Source organism: Narcine bancroftii, chromosome 3 (genome assembly GCF_036971445.1).
Source record: "Narcine bancroftii isolate sNarBan1 chromosome 3, sNarBan1.hap1, whole genome shotgun sequence".
In the NCBI taxonomy this organism is placed as follows: Eukaryota; Metazoa; Chordata; class Chondrichthyes; order Torpediniformes; family Narcinidae; genus Narcine; species Narcine bancroftii.
The window spans coordinates 333,819,719-333,835,928 of NC_091471.1; the positions used below are offsets into that span (position 1 = coordinate 333,819,719).

General features: G+C 45.4%; 1 protein-coding gene across 1 annotated transcript in view; it reads right to left on the reverse strand.

The window, feature by feature from the left end:
• The window catches only part of LOC138759241 (glutamate receptor ionotropic, NMDA 2C-like), a 60,242-nt gene extending 53,815 nt beyond the window's left edge, over positions 1 to 6,427 (reverse strand). The window contains exons 1-3 of the mRNA XM_069929347.1: positions 6,027 to 6,427; positions 3,940 to 4,532; positions 1,320 to 1,434 (exon numbers count right to left, since the gene is read on the reverse strand). Of these exons, the coding sequence (XP_069785448.1) occupies positions 1,320 to 1,434; positions 3,940 to 4,532; positions 6,027 to 6,413 (1,095 nt within the window). The 5' untranslated portion in view covers positions 6,414 to 6,427. The remainder of the gene's footprint in view (positions 1 to 1,319; positions 1,435 to 3,939; positions 4,533 to 6,026) is intronic.
• Positions 6,428 to 16,210: the final 9,783 nt, after the last annotated feature.

The following is a 16,210-nucleotide window of genomic DNA, read 5'->3' on the forward strand; positions in this document are numbered from 1 at the left end:
TTGCATATTGAGAGTGCTTCTCGCAAACCCTTGGCTGTTTAAATTTAGAGATGCAGGCACAGTAACAGACCCTTCTGACCCACAGACCCATGCCATCCAATTACACCCAAGTGACCAATTAACCTATGAGCCCCATACCTCTTAGGGACGTGGATGTAGAGACAGCATAGTAGGGGGCTGAGCACACATCCTCATGGAGTGCCGGTGTTCAGTGTAATGGGGATGTCCTACTCAACTTCAATCTGTTCGACAGGAAGGATCTGGTTGCAGAGGGAGGCGCTGAGGCCAAGGTTTCGAAACTTGTGGATGAGTTTACTGGGGTCTGTGGTACAGAAGGCAGAACCACAGTCGATTAAACAGTCATCTGACATATGTGGTGTCCAGATGTTTCAGGTGAATGCACACCTGAGAAGACATCGTCTGAGGCAATAACTCAAATTCAAGGACAATCGATCAGGACACCGTTAAGACACGTGAATCCTCCTAAGAGACTCAATAAGCAAATTTAAAGACTCCTGTTATAGAATGAAGTAGTGACATCTTATTCGCTCTTCAAGTTTTAGTGTATGTAAATGTGAACACAAAACAAGTTTAAAAACTGTTAACAAAATGTTGATAATAATGAAAATGTAAGTTCTTGGTGTTAAAGTTAAAATTGCAGTTATACAATGTTAGTTAAAAGTAAGCTAGTTTTGTTTTAAGAAAGGGAGATCTACTGATAGTGACCATGGTTGCAATGCAACTAGCAATGCCTTACTGTTTGACTAGACTTGGCTGCCACCAGGGGCTGACACAGAGCAGGAGACACACAGTATGCTGGAGCTATAATGGAGACTTGCAGCCTCACGGCCTCAAGGTGCTGTTTATATCAACTTTCAAGAACCTTTTCCTTCATCCATACGAATACAAGATGAAACACATATGAATCACTGATTCACGACGAAAGACGGTTTGGGGCCCCGGATGATGTGAAAGGAAGAGGCATTGCATCTCCTGGTGGAGGGCCCAACCCCACAAGCCCAATTTTTCCATCTCTCCCTTAAAACCAGCTTGCTTTTCCAGCTCTAAGCAAAAGATCTTCAACCTGAAATTTGTTTCTCTTTCCACAGATGCCTCCTGACTAGCTGACCAGCTGAGCACTTCTGTTTTCCTTGCTCGTCATGTGTCTCTAGTGACCTTCATTTATAGATGTTACTTTGTGACAGGAATAAACTCAGAGCCAATCCACAAATCTGAGTGCAATGTAAACACAAACTGCCCAGGAACTGAGATACAAAGACTTGGCTTTATCAAGTCAGCGACATTAATCTGATACTCACCCGCTCCCAGAACCCGCCACTGTTCAACTTCAATACAACCATTGGAGGCCTCACCAAATATCCATCCTCATTGAAAGAGAATTCTTTACCTCCCCAGCTAATGTTCGACATGTGCCTGTAAAATATATTTCAGGGTCATTGTTAAAGCCAAAAAGATGCAGATCCAGGCCCACAGCAGCTAGCTCAGTCTTAATCAACTCACAATGTCCAAAAGCAAAATTATGTAGATGAAGGAAAGAGAACATGGCCAAGTTCAGCACAAGCCCTTCATCCCATGATGTCTATGCTGACCGTGACACCAAATTAACATGCCTGGGCATGATCCAAATTCAACTCCCCCCACCCCCCCAACCACCTGTTCATGTGTAAACGCCTCCTAAAGGCACTGTCATATCTGCTTCACTGCCCCCTACCCAACACTGTCTGTTCCAGTCTGAGTAAAAAACCTTTCTCAGACATTCCCTTTAAACTTTCCCCGGTAAAACTATGCTCGCTAGTATTTTCCATTTCCACCCTGGAAGAAAAATTCTGATCTGTGCCTCTCACAATCTCACTCCTGCTGGGTCACTCCCAAAGGTCCAGATAAATCAATTCAAGTTCATTCAACATCTCTGGGACACTTCACGTACTCTCCATCTCTTCTCTCTGGACAATAGAGCCAACCAGTCCCCCTCCACCACCACTGTCCTCCGGATGGAAGAACTTATCCTCACCCTCAATAATTTCTCCCACTTTCTCCAGGTTAAAGGGGTAGACTTGGGTGGGCCCCAGCTCTGCCTGTGTTTTTTTGTTGACTATATGGAGACTCCATGCTGCAATCCAATACAGATAAGGCCCCTCAACTCTTCCTCTGCCACATCGATGACTACGTTGGTGCTGATCTGCCTCATGTATCCATGATGAGCTCATCGACTTCATCCACTTTGCTGCCAACTTCCACCCTGACCTCAGATTCACTTGGTCCATCTCTAACAGCCCTCTCCCTTTCCTTGTCTCCATCTCAGGAGACAAACTCTAGACAGACATCTTCTATAAACCCACCCACTCCCACAGCTACCCCGACCACACCTCTTCCCACTCTGTCCCCTGTGAGGATTCCATTCCATTCTCTCAATTCATCTGCCTCTGTCGTATCTGCCCCCAGGGCAAGGTCTTCCATGCCAAATCATCAGAGATGTCCTTCTTCAAACAACATGGCTTTCTCTCTACCACCATCAACTCAGCCCTCACCCACATATCCTCCATTACTGCACATCTCTCCTGGCCCCCTCTGCCCCCATATGCAACAAGGACAGGATTCCTCTTGTCCTCACCTGCCTCCGCATCCAACACACTCTCCTCCTCCATTTATGCCACCTACTATGTGATCCCACCTCTAGACACATATTCCCCACTCCACCTTCCGCAGGGACCACTTCCTCCATGACTTCCTTGTCCACTCCTCCCTCCCCACCAATTGTCCCCTTGGTAGCTACCACTGTGATAACAAGTGATGCTCCATTTGCACTCACACCTTCAGGGCTCCAAACTGTCCTTCCAAGCTGCCAATCACTCAAGTAGCTTATAATGACTAATGTCACTTGTATCCAAACATCTGGCAGCCTGGTATGGAGTTACCAGGTCATGATTCCCAAATGGACTGACTCAGTGGACATGCTTTTGCAATTTCATTTCAAAATAGTCAACAAACACTGAAAAAAGACAGTGCTGTCTGATCAAACGAGTGTGTGTTTATAAATTGTGTTTTAATACTACCTGCTCTTCTTTTCCTGTTATTTGCTTTCATAGTATCCTTCCCCATTCCCTCCAATCTGTTGCCATAACTTTTATTTCCTTTGTCATCCAGGTCACATTAACTTTGCAAAAAAACATTCTACTGGAAGATCTCAGCGGCATGAGTGGGAGAGAAAGGATGTTCGTCGTTTCAGGTCTGAACCCAACATCCGGTTCAATACCTGAATCTTTGACCATTCTACTCTTCCTGCTTCTGCTGTTCGGCCCCCTCCCCCCCACAACCTGAGTTCCTCTAGTAGATTATTTCTCGCTTCATGTGCCCAACATCTACAGCTGCTCCAGTCGCCTCCATATTAACTTTGCATGTTTTACTTTTTCCTCTTTGACCCGACCATCTCTCTGAATCCAATCAACTTATACCAGGATTCTCTCTTAAATCAATGCTCTCCTGACACTGAGCAATTTTACCTCTAATATTTTCGGAGCCTTTTTCCAGAATTACTAATACCTGAATGGTATTGTGTTCAGGTTATAGTAATTCTGTACTGTTCAGGTTATAGTAATTCTGTTAGGTATTTCTCCCATGTAATAACTTAGACACCAAAGTTCCTCCACTGTAGAATTAAATGCAAAAGGTCACTCTATTTAATGGATTGTTATATTAAAAACTACCACAATAAACTTAAAGGGTAAATATCAGCAATTGATCATTATTAGAGAAACTCCAATTTGAATTCAACCCTTATTTATCATTCTAAGAATGATACGTAATGAATTGATTTATATCCATGGATTGTAGCAGTGCAAAGCCATTGTCCATTACAAATTAACATAAATTGCCTGTTGATGATGAATTATTGATCCCAACTGAGGAACAGATCAGTACCTGTATAATATGCTTTCTGTGCCCCTTTTAATTGGATTCATGCAGTCTCCACTTGCTTCAGGAATATATCCATAAGCTTTGTAAAAATTCTCTGCACTTTTTGCAATGATTGCCATACCATCCAGCACTCTTTGCCTTAAGCTCATTTTCCATCTCTCTGTCATTACACTGATTAAGCCCACAGGGAATTGTCTTGCAATCTCTTCTGGGTTTCCAACTGCAATACTGGAGAGTATCCAGATATAGTCTGGACCCAAGAGATCAGCCTGGCCAGCAAGTTCAAAAAGGTACTCGGCCTCCTGTCTAGAGCAGTACAGTATCAAAACCTGTGCATCGATCTGCTGCAGAAGACGCTTTGTTCTGGAATCATTGCTATCTCGTATCATTTCAAGGGTAAGAGTCTGTAGAATGTGCCAATCAAAATAGTTGGTGTCAATAAAAAGCTGGATGTGGTCCAGAAACTCCAAGTATCCAGGAAAGAAGCTGGTGATGACGGCAAAACTCCTCCAGTCGTACTCTTCCATTACTTTGAAAATGACCTTGATCTGATGTTCTATTGAAGCACCCAGCTGGAAGAATGAAGAGCGATGGGCCTGGAATGGAAAAGAGAAATTAAACACATTCGGATGACTGTACAAGGTACCTATCCACTAGTCTATGTCACACTCTAGAGCAGCCATTCTCAATGGGGGCCCATTGCCTCCCCCCCTACCTCTGCTGCCGCCAGTGGTGGGGGGGTGGGGAGAGGCACAACATATTTAAGTAAAAGCTTAATTTTCTTTTCACCTCACGCCACATAAATATTTTTTGTGCTTTATATAGTTGGCAGGAGAGATGTACGGATGAAACCAAATCTTGACTGCTTCACGGGAAGGGGGCCCATAAATATTGAGCAGCGTCCGAAGGGGGCCATAGCCAAAAAATGAGAATGAACTTAATTTGGTGGACTTGCTCTTATTTTTAAATTTAGACACACAGCACAGTTAGAGGGCCTTCCAGCCCACGAGCTCGTGCTGTCCAATTAGCCCAATTGACCTACAACACCCATATGTTTTGAAGGGTGGGGGGAAACCGGAGCACCTGGAGGAAACAGGGAGGATGCACAAACTCCTTCTAGACAGCTAATCACTATGCTAACCATTGCTGACCTGTTATAAACAAAGGCAGGCTCTATCAGATTGTTAAACACTGTCTAGCGAATAATGCTCACCATCTGAAAAATAACAGTGTTATTTCTAGGAAATAACAATGTTAGTCAACAATAATGAGCAACAAGATTATTGTTGTGGTCAGTGCAACAATATTACAGCGCCAGCGACCCTTGTTCGAGTCCGGCGCTGTCTGCAAGGAACTCGTATAATCCCCCATGACTCGCATGGGCTTTCTCCGGGTCTTCCATTGGCAGTTCACCCCCTTTACACAGATAACTAGCCACAGGTAACAATTGCAATTCCATGACTAGGATCATCCTGGTGAACTTCCACTGAATTGCTACCAATTAAATAAATCTTTCCTTGAACAGACCACAAAATTGTCCATAATACTCCAGCTGTGACCTCACTGGTGCCTTGTACATTTATTCCATTTGCCAACATTTTGCCCACTCACTCAACCTATCAGTATTTCTCTGTAAACTACATTCTCCTCATAATTTGCCTAACCCCTTGTCTTCATGCTGTCTGGACATTTAGCTATGTTGCATTTGTTCCTCCTTCTAAGTCATTAAATTTTTAAATTTAGACATACAGCACGGTAACAGGTCCTTTCGGCTCATGAGACCGTGCCACCCAATTACACCCAATTGACTACACCTGCCGGAATGTCTTTAAGGGTGGGAGGAAACTGGAGCCCCAGGGAAAACCCACACAGACACGGGAAGAACGTACAAACTCCTTACAGACAGCGTGGGATATGAACTCCGGTCCCGATCTCTCGTGCTGTAAAGGCGTTGGGCTAAACGCTACGCTAACCTTTTAATATATTGAAAACAGGGAGTGAGGGTGAGCAAAAGAGAGAGAGAAAGAAATTAATATAGGAAAGAGAAGTATCATGGGAAGTTAATCACTTATAGTGCGGTAGGAACTTACCTTTGGAGTTAGCACAAGGGCAGAGCCTCTGTTCATACCTATGATTGGCACTGACATGTGTGCAGAGATAAAATCCAAAATTAATGCCACAGCCTCAGATTCAATTGCATCCTCAAAGATAATGGCATGAATCCTGGACTTGGGCAGCATGTCGCAGATGTTTGAGATCAGGCTGCTGGGGTTAGTACTGTTCATTACCATAGTGAGAATATTGATTTGTAGAGGTAGGTCTTGGAAGAGATCTCCATTGAAACTGCCCTTGATTTCCACATTGTACCAAGAGCCTCCGAGTATAACAGCTATGTTGACGGCAGGTTGGATGGGTTCCCTGGTCAAAGCAGACTCCGCCATAAGTAGGAAGAGGATGGCCTTCAGCATCTGATCCATGGTGCCAGCTGATGGGCTCACTAAAGAAAAACAAGAAATATCCAGTTAAGAGAAACCCACAACAATATGCATTCAAAGCAATTGACAGCATAAGGTTGTAATCAAGGGAGCAAAGAACAAAGACAAAAGCAGATACTGGAAACAGGCAGAGTCTGTAGGGAGAGATACGGTTCGTTGCTCAGCTCAGTGACCTTTCCTCAGAACTTGAGAGACGCAGATAGGGGATAGGTTGGTGAGAACAAAGTGAAGAGGTGAGTCCAAGAAAATCCATGTGGCACAGAAGGCTTTGGTGCCATCTCAGAGAGATTGTTGATCCAGCTGATCTGATTGTAAAAGGCGTAATTAGAGGGAGATTTTTTTTTTAAATGCCGAACCGTTGGGATACAGGAAATTTGAAGGAAAAGAGGATGCTGGACACACTCAGCAGATTGAGATTCAAGCAGGAAAAGCTGATTATCTGAAACCGCAGAGTTCACCGTGAGTTTAATGTGCCGAGACAGTTAGTGAGACGCTCCTCTTGAAGGCTTCATTGGAACAGTGCAGGAGGTAAAGTCTCGGAAGTCAGCGTGGGGGTGGGGTGGAGAGTTGAAGTAACAGGTAACTGAAAGCGGAGGTCAAAGATGCTTTGTGGGTCAGGGGAAGGGAATGGATGGTATAAGGTGGCCCGGATAGGATAGCGGTTAGTGCAATCCTGTCACTGCATCAATGACAGGTGTGGTGATATGAATATGTAACTGCCGAAGGGTAGCTGGCCCATCCCCCACTGGTGACTCACTCTCTGGTAACTCCTCCCCTGGTGACCTTGGAATAAAGGTCGACCTCCCTCTCCCTGTCCTCAGTCGAGCACTTGGAATCGGGCCAGCTACAAGTATAATAAAGCCTATCATTCCTCATTCCACGGCTTTGGAGTTATTGATACAGCCTATCAGGGGGTTCGAATCCATCTAGAAGGAGTTTGTACATTCTCCCCGTTTCTGTGTGAGTTTCCTCCAGGTGCTCCAGTTTCCTCCTACCCTTCAAAACATACTGAAGGTTGTAGGTCATTTGGGTGTAATTGGGCGGCACGGGCTCATGGGCCCAGAGGGCCTGTTACCGTGCTGTATCTCCAAATTTAAAAAAAGAATTAGAGGTACTGTGGACATCTGGATTAAAATTCATTTAGAATGGTGGAAAGAGAAGTTCTAACTGGATGTCGTGGCCCCGCTGGGTTACTCTGGTGGGGATTCTGTTCACTGTGTCCATTAATAACCTTGAAATTGATTGGAAACTTGGACAGGCTCCAGGTAACACTTATCAAACAGTGGGTAGGGCAATCAAACACAGTGGGCCATAACGTTCAGTGTGAAGCTGGGTGAAGGGCAAGAACAGATGGGATAGGTTCATAAAATTAAATACACAGCCCCTCAAGTAACCACAAAAACTCTACGGTTTATGGTATGAGAGCAGCAGAGGTAAAAAAAATAAAGCAAGTATGTAAATAACTTAACCTCTGAGTAAGACCAGAGGTGCAATGTGATGCCCCAGAATGTAGAAACCATGCTGAGGTTTCAGAGAAGGAACAGCAGAAATCAGTTCTCATGTAAAAGGGATAACTCTAGTCGTTATGGAGCTATTACATGAAAATAAGAACACCCTTTCGTTTACAGGAGGCAAAACATGAAATGCGAAGGACCAGGGTGGAGTTAAGCAGCAAAGCCTGCAGAGGCTGGGACTGTAGGACAATGCAAAAAAAGTGCTGGAGAAACTCAGCAGGTCACACGGCGCCTGTGGGAAGTAAAGGGTAACCCACGTTTCAGGCACCGAGCCCTTCGTCAAGGTATGAGCAAAAAGCAGGTCAGTGTCTGAATAATAAGGGGTGGGGGGGAGGAAGCAAGAAGGGGGAGGAGATTATAGGTGGGCGTGGGTGGGAGGGCAGAAGAGGAAAAAAACTGAGATGATGGGTGGGGGGGTGTAACTGTAAAATGGAGACAGCAGGGAGTGGGGAGCTGGAGGAAAGGAGACAGGGGGAGAGGGAAAGAGAAAGAGACGGGGAGGGCCCTAACGGAAACTGGAGGTTGATGCCAATGACATCTGGTTGGAGTGTTCCCAGATGTTAACATTTTAATTTTTTTTTTATTTAAAAAAATTTAGACATATAGGCCCTTTCAGCCCACTAGCTTGTGCCACCCAATTATACCCAATTGACCTGCAACACTGTATGTAACGAATAGTAGAGTAAACCAGAACACCCGGAGGAAGCCCATGCAGACACGGACACGATTCGAACCCCAGTCCCAATCACTGGCGCTGTAACAGCACTGCACTAACCTCTACGCCAACCGTACCTTCCAACCATGTTATTCCTCCAGTTTGATGATGGCCTCAGTTTGGCAGGCCCTGAAGCCATGGACAGTCACGTCAGTGTGGGAATGGGGTGTGGAATTGAAATGGTTGCCCACTGCGAGGTTCCCATTATTGCAGCAGACAGAGCAAAGGTGCTCAATGAAACTATCACCCAGTCTGCGTCCAGTCTCTCCAATGTAGAGGAGGCCAAAACAAGAGCACCGGATGCAATACAGATTCACCAGGGAAGTGTTGCTTCACTTGGAAGGACAGTTTGGGGTCCTCAATGGTGGCGAGGGAGGAGGTGAGGGTGTAAGTGTAGCATTTGCTGAGCTCACAGAGGTAGACTCTGAGGGGGCGGTCAGTGGGAAAGGATGAGTGAATGAGAGAATCCCAGAGGGAGTGGTCCCTGTGGAAAGCAGAGAGAGGAAGTTTATTCCTAATTTGCTCAAATGTCACCCTCAATAAACTTAACCCCCTCTCTGGCACCAAGTGTCCAGGATTTTATTATCAGTTATTAATGGAATTATCATATTTTGAGCCAGGGTTGTTTTAGTTGAAAGACCCCCCCCCACCCCGTCTCCAATTTGACCATTAATTTTATTCCACATTGTAATTATATGCTTTATTAAGGGGGGGGGGGCTTCCTTAGGGCCAGATAATAATTTAGAACTCCATTTAAATATAAGGTTTTCTGCTATCATCTCACCAATCTTACACAACTCCAATTTTGCCTGTGAAGACGTATCCTCCATCAAAGAGGGAGGTGACAAACTTCACTTGGGTTGCCCAGAAATATCTTTTGAAATCCAGGAGCGTTTCAAACTTTCCAAAACAGAGGACATGCAGGGTCAGCGTCAGAAATTCTCTCTCAGCAGTGAGGAGTGGTGGGGGGGGGGGGTGGGGCACCGCAGGCCGGCTCTTGTGCACGTGCGCGAGAAGAAATGTGGCCGCGCGCACCAAAATTAAAAGGTAAATGCCTTTTCTGCTCCTTAATTAGGCTTGAGGAGGTGCTGGACAGAGGGCAGAATCCTCAAAAGCTATACTGTCCAGCCTAAAACTGGACGTCTAGCCACCCTAGTTGGTGGTTGATAGAAAATATCATAGAACAGACAGGCAGAGTACAGGCTCTTCAGCCCACAATTTTGTGGCAGCCAATATAAACCTACTCAGCAATCTAAACTTTCCCTACTTCATACCCATAACCCTCTATTTTCCTTTCATCCCTGTGCCTGTCTATGAGTCTTTTTAATGTCGCTATTGTACCAGCCTCCACCAATGGCTTCCACACGCCCACCACTCTCTGTTTAAAAAAAACTTATCCTGACGTCTTCCCTAATGTTTCCTCCCCTCATCTTAAACAGATGTCCTCTGGTATTTGCTATTGTCGCCCTGGGAAAAGGTGCTGGTTGCCCACCCTATCTATGCCTCTCATAATCTTGTAGACCTCCATTAAGTCATCTTTGCTCCAAAGAGAAAAACTCCAGCTCTGGTAACTTTGCCTCATAAGGAACATTCTCCAAACCAGGCACCATCCTGGTAAATCTCCTCTACAAATTTACTGACCCATCCTTCTACTTTTTTGTCCAGTTCATTTCTAAAACTAGGAAAGAACAGGGGTTCCAGAACAGATCCTGAGGGAACTTCACTAGCCACTGTCCTCCAAGCAGAATATGTTCCATCCATTACTACCCTCTGCTTTATGCAGACAAGCCCATTCTGAATCCACACAGCCAAGGTTCCATGGATCCAATGCCTCATGAATTTCTGAATGAATCTACCATGGGGGATCTTGTTAAATTCCTTTCTAAGTTCCATATCTATTGCATCTACCACCCTACCTTCATGAATTTCTTCTGTTACTTCCTCAGAAAACTCAATTAGGCTCATACCTTCCCCTAACAAAGCCACACTGATTATTCCTGAGAAACTATGCTGCTCTAAGAATCCTCTCCAATAGTTTGCCACCACTATCACTGGTCTATAATTCTCAGGATTCTCCATATTAACTTTTTAAAATAAGAGGACTACATTTCCCATTTTCCCATCCTCCTGTACCTCCCTGTGGCTCAAAGATCATTGCCAATGCCCCTGCAATCTCACCCCATCTTCCTGTACCTGTAATAACCTGGGGGATATCTCATACGGTTCTGGGGACTTGTAACTCCTCATGTTTTTAAGAAGATCCAGCACTTCTCTTTCCTAATCTCAACATAGCCCAGCAACACAAACCCTTGATCTATACTGACCTCACCTTGACCAAGGTCCATTTCTCTGGTGACACGAATCCATTCCTGTTCGCCGACCATAGCAACAGGTGGATTCCATCTCACTCTCTCTACACATAGCCCTGGAACACCTGGACAGCAAAGATGCATTCTTTATCGACTACAGTTCAGCATTTAACACTATCATCCCCTCAAAACTGATCAGCAAACTCCAATACCTGGGACTCCACACCTAACTGTATAATTGGATCTTGGATTTCCTCAGCTCCAGACCACAATCAGTGAGGATTGGTAAGAACATCTCCTCCACAATCTCCTTTCATACCGGGCCACCACAGGGCTGCATTCTTAGCCCCCTGATCTACTTGCTATACACCTATGACTGTAGCAGTATGACACCAACATCATCTACAAATTCACTAATGATCCCACGGTAGTGGATTGTATGAAAGGGGTGATGAGTCAGCACACAGGAGGGAATTTAAGTCTTGGCTGAATAATGCACCAACATCAACCTCGCACTCAATGTCACCAAAACCAAGGAACTGATTCAAAAAGGGGGATCCAGAGATATATGATCCAGTGATAATTAGGGAATCAGAAGTGGAGAGGATGAGCAAATTTAAGTTCTTGGGAGTCATTATCTGGGAGGATGAAGAAACCACATCAGTACCTCTTCTTCCTTAAGAGTTTGCAGACATTTGGAATGACACCAGAAACTCTGGCAAATTTATACAGATGTGTGGTGGAAAGTGTGCTGACTGGTTGCATCACAGTCTGGTAGGAGGACACCAATACCCCTGAACCAATAAGCCCTGTAAAATGTAGTGGACACAGTCCAGGACATCACAGGTAAAACCCACCCCACTATCATTATATCTACAGGGAACACTACCATTGGAGGCATCAGCAATCATCAAGGACCCTCACCACCCAGCACACACTCTGTTCTCGCTGCTACCATCAGGAAAGAGGTCTAGGTGCCACAAGACTCGCACCACCAGGTTCAGGAACAGCTGCTACCCCTCCACCATCAGACTCCTCAACAACAAACTCAATCAGAGGCTTGTGTGGAACGTATTCAAGAGCTCATCTATGGACTTGAATGAATAAGTAACAGGTGTCACCAACTTCATCAAGACCTGCGTGGATGAGTGTGTGTCCACACACACCTTCTGGGTGTTCCCCAACCAGAAGCCCTGGATGAATCAGAGAATTTGCAATCTGCTGAGGGTGAGAACAAGGGTGTTTAAGGCCGGGGATCAGGATCATTACAGTAAGTCCAGGAACGACCTCCAGAAGGCCATCTCTGAACCAAAGTGTCAATTTTGGAGGAGGCTAGAGACAGATACATGTCAGCTATGGCAGGGGGTGCAGGACATTACAGCCTACAAGTGAGGGTGAACACTATAGATGGCTGTGATGCTTTATTACCCGATGAGCTGAACACCTTCTATGCCCGTTTGAGAAGAAGAACCATACAGTGCTGACTGAGAACCCAGAGATATCTGCCTCTGAGGGCGATGTCAGAACATCATTCAAGAGGGTGAACCCTCGCAAGGTGTCAGGCTCAGACGGCGTACCTGGCAGGGTACTGAAAATCTGCGCCAACCAACTAGCCAGAACTAGTGTTCATGGACATTTTCAATCTTTTATTGATGCAGACAGAACTTCCCTCCTGATTCAAAGGGGCATCAATCATCCATGGTACCCAAGAAGAGTGGTGTGAGTTGCCTCAATGACTACCACCCAGTAGCACTAACTTCTAATGTGATGAAGTACACTGAGAGGCTGATCATTGCCAGAATTAACATGTACTTAAGCAAAGATCTGGACCCACTGCCTATGGGCACAATCGCTTCACAGCAGATGCAATATCATTGGATCTCCACTCAGCTCTGGATCACTTCGAAAACAGCAACTCATTCTCTTCATCATCTACAGCTTGGCCTTTAATGCTATTATTCCCTCAGTGCTAGTCAAGAAACTATAAACTTTAGGTCTCTGCACACCCCTCTGCAACTAGATCCTTGACTTTCTCATCGACAGACCACAGTTAGTACAAATTGGAAACGTCTCCTCCTCTCTGATCATCAACACAGGCGCACCTCAAGGATGCGAGCTTAGCCCACTGCTCTACTCATTATACACCCTTGACGGTGGCCAGGCACAATTCCAATGCCATCTACAAGTTTGCTATTTACACCACGGTTTTCGGCAGAATCACAAACGGCAATGAGGAAGCGTACACAAGGGAGATAGGTTAGCTCATTGAATGGTGTAACGACAAACAACCTTGCACTCAACGTCAGCAAAACCATGGAGATGATTGTGGACTTCAGGAGGGAGTCAGGGGAACATGACCCAGTCCTCATCGAGGGCTCAATAGTGGAGAGGGCCAAGAATTTCAAATTCCTGGGTGTCAACATCTCTAAGGATCTGTCCTGGAGCCTCCATGATGATGTAATCACAAAGAAGGCTCTCCAGCAGCTATAGTTTGTCTGAGGAGATTTGATATATCACCAAAAACTCTTGTAAACCTCCACAAGTGTACCGTGGAGAGCATTTTGGCTAGTAGCATCACTACCTGGTATGGAGATGTCAACTCTCAAGACAAGAATAGACTCCAGAGGGTCTTTAACTTGGCCTGCAACATCACAGGCACCAGATCTCACTCCATCGAGGACATCAACATGAGGTGGGGTCTTAAAAAAGCAGCTTATATCTTCAAAGATCCCCCACCACCCAGGCCATGGCCTTTTTACTCTGCTACCATCGTGAAAAAGGTACAGGAGCCTAAAGATGAGCACTCTGTGGCACAAGGACAGCTTCTTCCCCTCTGCCATCTGATTCCTGAATGATCAATGAACCAAAGGCACTGCCTCATTTTTCGTGCACCATTATTTTTGTTTGTTACAGTAATGTTGCAAGATGGTTATAATATGAATGTTTGCACGATGACGCTGCCACAAAACACTGAATTTAATGACTTGTTCACGACAATAAATTCTGATTCTGATTTAAGGACTCTTACTTTTGCAATTTATTAATTTTTTTCTCTCTGTATTGCACAATCAGTTTGTTTACATGTCTTTATGTTTACATGTGTACCTTGAGTACAGTTTTGCACTACCATTAAGCTTTGCCCGAGGGAAAAAGGTTTGTCTGTGATGTCACTGGCAAGTGTACAGGCAGCGATCCTGAGATCACTAACCTTGAGGTGCTCTTTTTCAGTTACCCAGCTCCCTGTATTCTCTCTTCCTGCTTATATCATTGATACCAATATGTACCCCTCCTAGCCTCTCACCGTCCCTTTTCAGGAAGCCAAGGATACCATCCGAGACGTCCCCGACCCTGGCACCTAGGAGGCAGCAATCCATCCGGGTGCTTCTTCCATGTCCATAGAACCTCCTGTCTGGTCCTCTAACTACTGAGTCCCCTATCACTATCCATCTCCTTTTCTCCCTTCCTCCCTCCCGTCTGAGTTCAGTGCCAGAGGCCCAGTTATTGCAACTTTGCGCTAGTAGGTCATTTCCCCCCCCCCCCCCAACAGTATCCAAAGCAGGTATACTTATTATTTGAGGGGAATGGCCACTACCTGCCTGTCTGCTTTTGCTTTCCCTCTCCAGACAGTCACCCAGCTGCCTGCCTCCTGCAGCTTCAGTGTGACTGCCTCCCTGTAGCTCTTACCTCTTTTTCCTGGATGGGCTGGCGGTCATCGAGCCGCAGCTCCAAACCCCGTACACAGTCTGTAAGGAGCTGCAACTCGATGCATAAGTCTCCCAGATATCACAGGATGAACTCCCGCTAACCCTGTTGCCGTTCTTATGATTCTACCTGCCACGAACATGAGGTCAAAGAATCAATAATAAGCTCTCTCTCTCCAGACTTGCCTTAGTCTCTAGCTCTTTTTGCCAAAGCCTCAACTCCCTGCTCGAACTCTGCCCCACTCACGCAATGGCCACTCCACTTCAGCTCTCTCCCTCTTGCACACTCTCGCTCCAACTCCTGCTCTCACAAGAAAACGTACCAGCTCGTGTCGGTAGGAAGTTTGTCTCCTGAGATGGAGACAGAGAGATTGAAAAAGGGAGAGAGATGCCAGAGTTGGACCAAGTGAATTTGAGTTTGGGATCAAAGTTGGCATCAAGGTTGATGAGCTCATCATGGATGCGTAAATCAACCCCAAGAATGTGACTGGAAGAGTTGAAGAGCCTTGCCCAGGCTGGCTGGCAGAATAGCTCCACATAGCCAACCAAAAAGCAGCTATCCATGGCTACCTCTTTGACCTGGAGAAAATGAGATCAGTCAAAGAAGCATTTATTGAGGGTGAGGATAAGGCGGACAAAGGGGGTGGTAGAGGGAGGCTGGTTGGGTCTGTTGTTAAGAAAGAAATTGAGGGTGAGGATAAGGCGGACAAAGGGGGTGGTGGAGGGAGGCTGGTTGGGTCTGTTGTTAAGAAAGAAATTAAGGGCTTTGAGACCTTCGGTATGTGCGAGCTGCATTGGAGCATGAATTAGGGTTGTCTGGGACATAAGATGGCACATACAACTCTAGTTCAAGAACATGGGTTAGCAGGGACATAATTCAATAGCTTGGGGGAGCACAGGAGACGAGAATGTCCTACCGGACCTCAGGCAATATGGGCAGAGGTACTTAAAGGGAAGAGAGGGAGTAAGAGAAGAACTAAAAGGCAGTTTCTGAAAAAAGAGCAGACAGTGAGAACCGACTTGAGCTGAGGAGTCTTGAGGGTGAACATCCGGAGAATTTGGGTGGTTTTGACAGACAAATTAAACAAAAATTTGTAGGGGATAAAATCTAAAGGCAAAGATCAATGCTGTTTCCATTTGGTCTGTTCACATGAGTGTAACCCCGAGCAAACAAGCACATTTGTTCCATACAGATCCATTGTCATCAAGCAGTAGACCCAGCAGATAGCCCGCACTTAATATTATCTGAAGTAAAAAGGAGAGCTAAATCCTCTGGACATGAAATACAAGGAAATGGGTATACTCAGGAAGATAAACAACAACATGAATGACTGGAGTAAAACACAACAGTCTGCAGACTCTGTGGCTGAAATGCTGGAGAAACTCAGCAGGTCAAACAGTGTCCTTTATACAGCAAAGAATACCCTGATGAAGGGTTCAAGCCCAAAACGTTGATTATGTATCTTTGCTCTATAAAGTGCACTGTTTGACCTGCTGAGTTTCTCCAGTGTTTTGCTTTCACTTTTTATAACATGACTGA